General features: G+C 39.3%; 1 protein-coding gene across 5 annotated transcripts in view; it reads right to left on the bottom strand.

Moving 5' to 3' along the window:
• EPHA7 (EPH receptor A7) overlaps positions 1-12,514 on the bottom strand; it is a 168,125-nt gene that overhangs the window by 17,605 nt on the left and 138,006 nt on the right. For 3 of the 5 annotated variants that reach the window (XR_014561906.1, XM_083730127.1, XM_083730129.1), the window contains exons 8-10: positions 9,826-9,934; positions 8,809-8,864; positions 3,032-3,157 (exon numbers count right to left, since the gene is read on the bottom strand). Coding sequence is in view for 3 of the 5 variants with exons in the window: in XM_083730127.1 (XP_083586253.1) it covers positions 3,032-3,157; positions 8,809-8,864; positions 9,826-9,934 (291 nt within the window). In the remaining 2 variants the exon portion in view is untranslated. The remainder of the gene's footprint in view (positions 1-3,031; positions 3,158-8,808; positions 8,865-9,825; positions 9,935-12,514) is intronic. The other 2 variants (XR_014561907.1, XM_083730128.1) reach the window with 1 other exon arrangement.

Consider the following 12,514-nt stretch of genomic DNA (forward strand, 5'->3'; position numbering starts at 1 on the left):
CAGAACTGAGAACCTTTACTCCTCAGTTGAGTGTACCACATTAGCAGAGAAACATGCTAAAATCTTTGATGCTGCCTATCTGTCTGTCACACTGATACTTCATATGTTTACTTGATATAAACCATGCATATATTTTTCTGCTTTATCGCCAGGCTGTTGCAACAGTCATTTTCCTCGCAGTCTTTGCTAAGTATGACCCATGAATTGAAATATAAATAAGGCAACTACACTTAACACTTCACCACCAAAAGGACTGACATTTCCATATTTGCCTTTCAGTTTGTCAGCGGAGTTCTGAGTTTGTAGTCACAAAATCAATCAGAAAATTAATTTTCCTTTTAAAAAATCAAATTGAATTAGAATTCCACAAGAGCAGGAAAGTAAGATTGTTGTTTTGTGCTGTCTCAAGTTTATTTAACCACAGACTGTTATCTATTATCTCAGTCAAGTTCTAAGCCAGTGAGCACTTGCTGTGAATTAAGGGTTTATACAACTTTAGTCTACCAAGGTGCTATTGATTATTATTGTCTACAGATGGGCAAGCTCACCCCTGCTTTGTGTTGTTGGACTGGCTCAGAAATGAGCCTTCTCTTAATTTGGAAAATGCCATGGTTAATTTCTGAACCTATCTAAACTTGCTAACTTTTTTTTTCAGAGACAGTCTTTTGTATAAGGGGGCTGCTTTGACTTCTGTAAAATCACTGGAATGGATATGGAGAAACGGTGACCCAGTTTTCCTGGAAGCAGGCCTTCAATGCAGCTAACTTGGAAAAGCAAAGCATCCTATGCCCTTTTAAAATGTGCTTCTTTTTTTTTTGGGGGGGGGAAGGTTGTTATTTTTATTTTGATTATATATAGGTAAAGGTAAAGGTACCCCTGCCTGTACGGGCCAGTCTTGACAGACTCTGGGGTTGTGCGGCCATCTCACTTAAGAGACCAGGGGCCAGCGCTGTCCGGAGACACTTCCGGGTCACGTGGCCAGCGTGACATCGCTGCTCTGGCGAGCCAGAGCCACACACGGAAACGCCGTTTACCTTCCCGCTGGTAAGCGGTCCCTATTTATCTACTTGCACCCGGAGGTGCTTTCGAACTGCTAGGTTGGCAGGCGCTGGGACCGAGCAGCGGGAGCGCACCCCGCCGCAGGGATTCGAACCGCCGACCTTTCGATCGGCAAGTCCTAGGCGCTGAGGCTTTAACCCACAGCGCCACCTGCGTCCCCATTTGATTATATATAGTGTGGTTTTATATTTTGATTTTGTTCTGTGAACTGCCCTGAGACCTCGTTATATAAATTCAATCAATCAATCAATCAATCAATGGGAACAGTAACTACAGGACCGCCTCTCCTGGTATGCCCCACAGAGAAACTTACGGTCTTCAAATAAAAACATCTTGAAGGTCCCAGGCCACAGAGAAGTTAGGCTGGCCTCAACAAGAGCCAGGGCTTTTTCGGCTGTGGCTCCGACCTGGTGGAACACTCTGTCACAAGAGACTAGGGCCCTGCGGGACTTGACATCTTTCCGCAGGGCCTGCAAGACAGAGCTGTTCCGCCAGGCCTTTGGCCAGGGCACAGCCTGACTCCCTCCCTTGGCAATCTTCACGGAGCTCTGGCCCGATGACGGCCAGTGGCTTGAATTTAATTAATTTTATAATGAATGATTTTAGAATGTTGTTTGTGCTGTACTTTTGTACTGTTTTATTGTTGTTAGCCACCCTGAGCCCAGCTTCGGCTGGGGAGGGCGGGATATAAATAAAATTTATTATTATTTATTATTATTATGGAGACTCCAGCTCATGCGGGAAGGTTATCTGCATGGTGAAAATGAAGTTGTTGTGTCAAATCTGCTCCAAAATGTTATAATGATGCCTCTGCTGAATTTAAGAACTGGGACTTGAAGGTTATTACTCACCTCTGTGCCTGCAAATAAGTGCTTACAGTGAAAGCATGTGCTTATGCTGGCACCGAAAGCAGATATTCAAAAACAAGATTGGAGCATCCATTGAATTCCAGTGGGACAGACTGCTGTATGTCTTAAGATAATATTCTGAATCAGGAGTGTACATGAATTTAGTTTTAGTTAATGTCGTCATTAACATCTTCTAAGGCTGCAGTACTATACACACTGACATTGCATGCATAGGTTTCATCTGTTTTCACATTAAGTTAAGTGAGTCCGCCTCCCCTTTTAAAAAACAACAACAAAGACCTATTATATGCAATTTACAGCACTTGTCACACTGCTGCAGGAGTGATTTAAAGAGGGGGAAAAGAGGACTTAAAAGTACTGCATAAAACAACAGGAAATCAAAGAATGTTTCCTCCAGGAGTCCCAGGTAGTTGATATTTTTCTTGCCCATGGATACTTAATTTCACTACATGAAACAGTATAATAATAAAAGTGTCACATATCTTATTAATGCAAACAAATGGAAACAGGTTTCCAGAGCATGAACACCACTGCCTAAGTATGTGGGGAAAAGGAAGAAAAGCAATGTAATGACAGCACAATTACCATCACTCACAAGAGCTAAGATGAGGCCTCCTTATAGCAATAAAATACTTTAAAAATGGAACCAATGACATTCCCCAAAGAAAAACTTATTTTGTAAAGCCAGCTTTTAGTTATAACAAACACAAATGTCGTTCTTTATATAGACACATACAAGTAAGCCTCTCTTGGAGTTTAATGGAAATATTGATGCAAATATAGCCATCAGGTGTTTAACTCAAATGCACCACCTTCTCTCAACAATGTGTGAGGAGGAATGACATTATTTGTATTTGTAAAACACAATTTTCATTTCATTTTCCTAAAAGGAAATAGAAATACACACACATGTTTTGGACCACTGGACTGGTTATTTATTTATTTTACATTTATGAGCAAATGCGGCTCCAGTGCTTTTAACCACTCTGGCATAGGCAAAAAGCTCCATGCGCAAGATATAATTATTTGCCTGTCATCATGATGTATGAGTTTCAATCCGAGCTAAATGGAATAATTGTATAAGGAAGCCACAGCGAGCTTACCTGCACCGATCACACGCTCTATTTTAATACAGGAGGCATCTAACTCCTTGGCGAATTGATGGACAGCTCTATTTGGATCCTCGTAGGTTTCAGGGTCAATGTAGGTTTTGGTGCCTGGAAATTTAACTGTAATGATGTAAGAAAGCATGACTGTGATGAAGCAAAGCACTTATTGTGCAGCCAATCCCGGAATTTCATTAAGCAGAGCGCACCCTAGAACAGTGAGCCTCCTGTCGAGCCAGCTAGGTAAGGCAAACGGGTGTTTGTCAGGAAACACCTCCCCATTCCTTACATTTGTGGTCAGCAAGCAACTTTGCAGGATAACCCATCTGAGATGGGGTGAAAGGTGAAAACCCAATTCTTTCTTCCCCAGTAGAACCTGCAAGCTCTGCTGCCACAGTCACTATTCACTCCATTAACTGTGGACTGGCAATTGGGACAGCCAAAAGACGATACGGATTTGGCCCTGAAAGTTCTAGTTCCTGATCCCTACCTTACACTTACATTGTCTTGAGTGAATGGAGTGAATGTTTCTAACAAGTTCATTGTTCTGAGTATCTGTCCTTTATCCACATCCTGTGTTCTGAAAAATATACTGAGACCTCCACCCAACTGAATCTTCCTGAAGAGAGGGGCAGTGGGATACCTCTGTGCCTTCTCACAACCTATTTTCATGCTGCTGGTGTTGGCCTGCTTTTGGTAGGCTTGCCAAGCAAGAAGGGGAAGATACTGTAAGGGCAGAGGTGACTATTCTGAGATGAAATATAACCGGTGCCAACCTCTTTTTTTTCCCTAACACAAAGTGGCATCACATTTTGACAGTCTTATCTGTCTCTGGCATATAAATGATACACCTTCTTGGGCTCTCTCTTGTTTTGTTTATCCACAAGATTCTATCATATCTTCCCCAACTGTGAGTGTACTGGTGAGTAGGAAAATGTGCAGAACGGTATTGTAGAAAGTGAATGTTTCCCCACCCTTCAGAATTTCACATTGATCTTCCCAACCAAATGTTGGATAGCCATAAATTGCTGCTCTGAACTCCTTTAGGACAAAGGGTGATGTATAAATTTAATTAGTAAATGAATAATATAGGGCAAGCGGTGTGTTTACGTTGTTTCTTTGGGACACAGTTACATCTGTAGTTTGAGCACACTGGTTTGTTTGTGGTGGTGGTAGGGAGGTTATGGGATGAAATACAAGAAGCAGAATGCTCTCTCCTAGACAGTACAATGGCCTAATCACCAAGATATGGGGTTGAGAAAAGAAGTTTTCAGACACAGATTCCATCAATTTTGAGAAAGGTCCTAATGAAATAGTCACGGGCGACATATTCAGCAGGTATCACATGTTTCAAACTGCAGCAGCTATATTATTAAAAATAATGCCATGGGAAAAGAATGCTAGTGATGTGGAGGTCATCCACGGAGCTGAATAGGCATACTGAGGATCTGCAAGAAATTATTTCACATCTTCCCCAGAGGTTACTTTTTGCTGCACTGTATTTTTCAATAGGTTTAGTGCTAATCATAATAATAATGGCTCAGCTTCTGGAGCTGATAAGGGCTCATTTTTTATTTACGTCCCCAACCAGAAGGGAAAGAGAGCAGAAAACAATAGGTTAACTGCCTATATTGTGCTCTCAAGCAAGCAGATGGAGAATGAGCCATCTTCTTGTGCTTGCGATAAGGAGCCTGGATTGGAGGTAACCTTGTGAATCGTAAATGGGTCTCTGATGGTACTTTATTCAAGCTGTCATAAAACATTTTGACAGGCCAACACTTTCTTGGCATACCAACGTGAAATAGATTCAAAGACATTGTTAAAAGAAAATGGTAGGAGGAAACAAAATGTAAATTGCAATTGGTTGACTAAACTCTTCCATTGTGTTATACCTTTAAAAACGTAGCACTTGGGATCATTCAAAGTTGAGGGGAATTGAATGGGAAGACTGGACATTCTATTAAATTCACTGATCTGAAAGCTAGTTAAAAGGATTGGTTTCAGGTTACTGTGAAAATCCAGTCTGATGTTTTAGCATATAAGAAAATTGTCTGTATACCACAGGAACAAAAGGATGCAAAATTGGAAATCATCAGTGACTTCAAGACTGTGTTTTGTTTCTCCCCAGAAACAATGATCATATCAAATTAAATACTATGCTTTTTATCAAAAGGCTCTAAAAATGTAGTCAAGTAAAAATGAAAATCATAAGACTTTCAGGTTGGCTTCATGGTTGGTAATCTTTTCTGACAGACTGTAAGCTTCCCTAGATATTGGATAACTAGATTTCTTGAAAGGGATACAATGAAGGAATGAAGTGTTATTTTCAATTTCAGTTTCTGACTATTAAGACTAGGCTGTTAACCTATTTACATTTTCTTTCCCTAAAACATATCATCTAAAAATAGTGCATGCTGGGGAAAAGCATTCTCCAGCTAGCACTTTCACTTTCCCTGTAGACACATGTAAAGGGGAAAAATGCTTAATTTCATTTCTTTCTCAGACATCACTCGGTAGGGAATATTGAAAAGACCTTACAGTATTTTAAGGATATGAAGAGCCTCACTACAATTAAAATAAGATGGTGTTACTAAGATTCTAATCCTTCAGAGGAGCTTCATTTCAACAGTGGAATATTTGCAAATGCTTCATTTTTAAAACAACAAGATGCATTCAGAAAGTGATAACCCTGATTGCTATTATTATTTCCCATTTATTAGGTAAAGTGCCCTGCAAGGCTTGAATGAGGCAGGAATGGTTTCAATCCGTAGTTTAATGAAGTGATTTAAGTATTGACATATCTAGACTTAGAGAGAATGAATGAACTCAGGCTGATCAAATTTTATAGAAGGAGGAAAGTTGAAAGAGAAAACTTGATGTGACTTTGACTTGAGTCTCTGGATAGCATTACCAAATACTAAACACTAAGCAACCACCAGAACAGCACTTATTTGGCTACTGTTTTCAATGCTGTTTCATTTACTCCCGGGTATTAAAATCTATGTTAGCAACAAATTCCACACAGTAATAAACTATTACAAACAAACAGAACACTGACAACCAGCCACTTTGTTACATTAAAACTACTCTGGTGATATGGTGGCAAAAAATTGCTAAGATATCTCTACCTTCATCTACAAGGCAAAAAATAACTCCTAAACTTATTGGTAAGAAAATTATATATCAGAAAGGTTGTATTTAGACTTCACAATAACTTTCCCTTGAGTGTATTGAATGACTTTTTTGTTGAATTGTAGAATGACCCTGTATTCATCCAGATGTTATTATCAACCACTCTGATTCTTAATTTACTATATTTCCTTTGGTGAATCAGTCATTTGCTTCAGGAAGCACCAGTGCAAAACATGAATTCATAGCACCCAGGTTGTAAGGGAAGTATTGTGAACCTAACTGTAAAAAAAATGGCCTACCACTAACGACAAGCTGAGATCCATTTCTTCAGAAAATATGCATGGTCTTATCATGGCTGGTCTTCAAGTGGTTGCTAAATACCAAGTTTTATTCAGAGTGGCCCTATTCAAATTAATGGAGCAAATTTACTCATGTTCATTAATTTCAACTGGTCTACTGTGAGTAAGACTTTGCCAAATTCTGTGTTTGGCTGATTTAAATGTGTTGTGCTTTTTCAATGCTTTATTGTTTCTCTTTTCTTACTTAGGAGGTATTTTTGTTGTTGTAGGCATTTTGTTGCTTTTCTAGTTATTGCAGTTTGTGTGTTTTTAAACTGTTTTTTAAGGGCAGTGTGCCCTGAGTATCATCATCATCATCATCATCATATTTTATACTGTTTTTGTAAACTGCTTTGTGAGAGCAGGATGTTCTGAAAGACAGGTTGCAAATCTTTTAAATAAAGAATTACATTGCAACATAAAAATGAAGAGTAAAGACCAAGGGCAGCGACTCAACATCTAGACAACCAAAGGGATTTTTCAGGCCCTTTATTTCTACTGCACTGCTGAAAGTCAGGGAACCCTCTCAAGGAGCATTCAAAGCAATGGAAGAGGCTCTAGTGGAAAGCTAAAATCACCATACGCCTAGTACACATGCTGGGGGAGATTGTTGGGCTGTATCTGAAATATTAATTAGATGTACCCACAGGAACGATTTTTTGGATGAAGCCTAAAATATTAATTTGTGTATCATAACTCTAGATGCTCCACAGAAATTCATGACTTTACTTTATCGATCATACAAATAGCTTGCCTCTTTATAGAGGAAATTCTTGATTAGAGTGAATACTAGAGTGAATAATCTACGCAATGTATGAACCAGTACCACAATGGTGGCTACACACTGTTAATTAATCTTGCGTCTTTTTTCCATTTAATGTGAAGGGAACAAATTTAAGACTTGTTTTCACAAGTGAACAGCTTATTTAGAGGCACAATGGCAGTGGAGCCTGTCAAGTTCTGCAAGGGCAACACCGAGACAGATGAGGGAGCTAGCAGAGACTGTGATCCCATGGACTGGGCAGATGAAGACAGGCAGGTGGTGGTTGGATGAGGACAGAGGTTGGTGGGGGAGTGCCCCATTACTCTGAAAGGACCAGCCTCCACTGCACAATGGAAAAATAAAAGTTTAATTTTTACCAAGTCATGTTTGAATAACCTATATCACTCAGTCTAATTTGCACTACTCAATCTATTTGTTAATTAAGTAACCAGATTTAAAAAGGAGATTTGAATTGATTTAAATTGAAATCCATGGGAAAGGCAACATGCAATCAATTTTCATTGAATCACCACCAGAAAGCATCAGAAAGCGCTGTGGGAACTGATGGTCAACCCAAAAGAAAACAAAAGTACGTTGGAACTTTTGGTGTGTATTTCAAAGTTATTCTCCCCTCCTAAATGTATGCTATAATTCTTCAATCAATCATACATTCTGATTGCAGAACAATGTAATTCATCAACAACCAGTTTTATATGCAATCATTTGGTATCTGATCATACCCAAAATATTGTTATGGGAGGAAAGCCTTTATTGAGTAGACAGAGCTGACTACTAGATGTTTCTACTGAAATGGAGGTGATGTTATCAACAGAGATCAACTTCAACAGGATCTAGGCAGCTCTGAGTTCACTAAGCATAGCAGCTGGAGAGCGAGTATTATATTACACATAACTATTTCTGATCCTCTTCTATGTAATGCTGATTTTACCAGGGTTTTTTTTTAAAAAAAATATCAATAAAACTCAAGATTGCACTGACATACTAATTGGTTGATTGGCCTATTTTCTTCACCAGTTATTCTAAGTTCTATAAGTATTATGTTGGCTAATCACTGAGACAAATTTAGAAATATAGTTTTTACCGAATTGCCTTAAGCCTTGGGCAACGGATGAATCCTAACTTTCCTGCACAAATAATAAAAATAAATCAAATCGCTATTGGGCCAACAGCAATCAGTCACAGTATCTCAGAGGGAACCATTAGGATATTATGAAACACTTATTCAAAAGCAACCAAAGGAAAAATGTGGATTGGAGACAACTATATATCATCCAAATGTACAGCAATAAAATCTGCCATGTGAACAGTGTTGATTTTATTCTATGTACTTTTGGAAGAGGTCATACTTCTTTTACAGTTTTTAACTTCACACTTGCCGTTTACACAGCATTTTAAAATTTATTATAGTTGTTCCTCTGCAAGAATGTTGTTTTTGTATTGTGTCTATTCTATTACTGCCAGTCCCAATGCATTATAATTGGCCTGGAAATTCTTGGGGGAAATAACAGCAAAACACTTACAATGAAAGTAAAGTTCTTCATCTCCTTCTTGATCAGCTTTGCTATAGCCACAGTGCCTGTATAAAAAAAGAGAAGGGCATTTTCACAAAAATAATATATAACTACAGGTTGATTTTTCCCCTTCCCCCTTTGTGAAAACTAGATATGAAATGGATATAAGAGGACGTATAAATATAACACCCTTGTATGTTTTAAACTCATCCTTAATTACAACCTGTATACTGCTATGGCTCACACAAAAAATTGTTGGAAAGTGTGCATGTATGAGGAGTGGTGCATTTCAGTAACCACTTAGTGAATTTGCCTTCCGATCCATAGGTGAAAAGTACTTCAGCACACATATTAAGAATTGTTGAGTCCACACAGCAACCCACCCAATGCGTTCCTTTTCAAATATCTAGGGGGCTGTCACATGAAAGATGGAGCAAGCTTGTTTTCTCCTGCCCCCGAGGCTAGGACCAATACCAATGGCTTCAAGTTAGAAGAAAGGAGATTCTAACGAAACATCAGGATGAACTTTCTCAGGTGTTGACAATGGAATGGACTCCCTTGGAAGGTAGTAGACTCTCGTTGGAGGTTTTAAACAGAAGTTGTGGGGGCATCTGTCATGGATGCTTTAGTTGAGATTCCTGCATTGCAGGGGGTTGGACTAGATGTCTACAATTCTATTATTTCCTACACTTTTTCATGTATCTCAAAGGTATTTTGGTTCCCAAACGTTAGGGTTAGGCCCTTGGGATCTTGGCCTTTGTCATGAATATTACGGAAGAGTCAATGAACAAATTCAAATAACCAATCACTCTAGTTGCTTAAGTTCATGGAACGTCCCTGTCATGTTTTCGCGAAATAGCTATCAATAAAACAAAGCTTTTAGCAAACCATGCTTTGAGTGGAAAATATTACAATATTTAAGTTGAAAACCCTACAGATGCCAATGCATGGCCCAAGAAAAAATTCTTAAAATATAATTCATATAAACTAGCTATTAACAACTCTCTTAATATCCATAAGCAGTACCTTCGTCCAATGATGAAGCCAAAAACCATGAAGACCAGAATGATAGTGCCTGCCACAGCTACCACAGCTATGATTATTACAGGATTCTGTTCACTGGAGACAGCAGTGGCTGCCAACAAGAAAAAGGAGAGAGAAAATGTTAAAGATGAATCCAATATGCTGTTCTGAAACAGATTCTGGCACAATTCTACAACTTTAGAGACTATTGTGGGTATACAGGTTATCTCTTTTTTAACCCCAAAAGGCAGGATAGACATTTTATGTCTTAGCTACGATCAGGTCTGCTGCATTATCCTGACAAAGGTCCTGAGTCTAACTACAGTTTGACAGGCACAGAAATTCAACATGTGCAGTTTTGCCCTCACTACATGTTTATATTAGGAAAAGGTGCCTACTGGGTTTTCCCCAGCCATGCGGCTGTTAAAGACACACAAGGATATCTGTGGCGGGGGGGGGGGGGAGCAGCAATCTCAGCATGGGATAGGAGAATATTGAAATATTTATGAAGGTTGATAGATACAGATGAAGGCTGCAATCCTATACACAACAGAAAGTCCCGCTGAACTTTCTTTTTAACAGACACACATAGGGTTGCATTGTTAGGCTGTAATCATATTCACCAGCAAATAAGTACCACTGAACTAAACACACTTGATTTATGAAAAACATGCAGAGTATTGTACTGCCAGTTACAAGTATTTTAAAACTGCACCAAACAATTATAGATTTAGATCTATTTCCATCAACTTTAACACAGTAACTTCCATTAGCATGTGCTGTGGATTAAATAAACTCAGGATAGGCGCAGATATCTCAACACCCAGATTCAGTGGCTGGAGTGGGTTTATGAGGTAGGGGTGGTTATGCCCATCACAGAGCCTGCCCGATGTGCCTGTGGAGAACATTGCAGGTGCAGATCTACTGCTGTCGGTGACTAGAATTACATTCCAAAATAGAGTGTTCTGAGAGTGGGACTAGGTAAAGGTAAAGGGACCACTGACCATTAGGTCAAGTCGCGGACGACTCTGGGGTTGCGGCACTCATCTCGCTTTATTGGCCAAGGGAGCCAGTGTACAGCTTCCGGGTCATGTGGCCAGCATGACTAAGCCACTTCTGGTGAACCAGAGCAGCGCACGGAAACGCCGTTTACCTTCCCGCCTATTTATCTACTTGCACTTTGATGTGCTTTTGAACTGCTAGGTTGGCAGGAACAGGGAGCGAACAACGGGAGCTCACACTGTTGTGGGGATTTGAACCGCCGACCTTCTGATCGGCAAGTCCTAGGCTCTGTGGTTTAACCCACAGCGCCACCCGCATCCCTTGAGAGTGGGACTAGGGCAGCCTTAAATCCATTGGCTCGAAAAGCCCCTATGTTTCCTCAAGGGACTCCATGATTGGGCCTGTTATCTACTTCATTCTGGAGCTGTCTTAATTCCTCAAATGGTTTTAGAGGGGTGATTATTATTTTTTTTTTAGAAGAACCACTTGAGAGAGAGGGAAATGTGTTGTTCCCCATTACTTCCTGCCCCTGGCAAGGTGGCAGGCTTGAGAAATGTCATATTGTCTCACCACTTTGCTCCCGCTCAGAATTGTTACATATTAATAAAAGTAATAAAAGCAATAGTGATGAGTGTATGTTTTACAAACTCTCACTCACGTGTTAGCAACTTTTTCTAAAACGGAAAGTAATTCAGACTTTTCACTTGTTTTCTTCTGATTCTGAAAAGAATGGTCCATACTGAAGTTACATAAATAAGATCTGAAAACTGCATGAAGATCTGCAGTATCAGTAAATTATTTACTGCGCTAAACTCCAATAACAAGAGTTCTGGCCCCAGAAGCCATGTCACTTATGTCAGAAGAAGAAGAAAAACGCTTAAGAAGCATGAGTCATAGGGAGACAATAGCTAACTAGGAACAAAGAGGTGAGAAGTTTAATATTAACTTTTTAAAAAAGTGTTAAATAAATAAACCTGCCAGACAATGAATTATTGTGTATTATGTATACTTTAAAAAATAAATAACGTTGCTTTATATGAACATCTGGTCAGACATGTAGTCTGGAGAGAAGCCGAACTGGATAGTTTTGATGTGGAATAGTCTCCCTTTTTGATTATATAAATAGGGAGATTCATAGAAATACTCCTCCCATGACTCATTCCTCATTGTGGTTGGGCTATATAGACTCATCTTAAAAACTTGGCTATATGTAACAATATGTCTGTAATTAGATTTTTTTATACTGAATATGTTATTGTATAGTTATGTGTTAGTTTGCCCACATGTTTATGATATATCAATAAAAATTAAAATAAATAAATCTCCAATCCATGCAGTTTTCCAGTGGAGAATTCAAAGCGTAAGGCCACTCTGTTCTTGTGGCATAGTTTTCAGGGTGTGGGGGTGACTAGGAGTTGAAAGTTGAGAGATATAACTAATATGGGTCTCACCTGCAGGCTTAGGCACTGAGCCAACCTGACATGTAATGACAGACTTGAGATTTCAGGTGAGAGGCAGAAAACAAGTGGCACTGATGTGCTATCAAAAAAGAAATGAGGGGTCCACAAATTCAGACGTTCATTAAAATAAGACATATAGATACTCAACCAGGGGCTGTTTTCACAGGGCAACTGTTGTCTCCCCAAGTACCATTCCAACCTTTCTTACCAAGACACAGTGTTTTCATTTA

The sequence above is a fragment of the Podarcis gaigeae genome (genome assembly GCF_964106915.1).
Source record: "Podarcis gaigeae genome assembly, chromosome: 3".
Lineage (NCBI taxonomy): Eukaryota > Metazoa > Chordata > Lepidosauria > Squamata > Lacertidae > Podarcis > Podarcis gaigeae.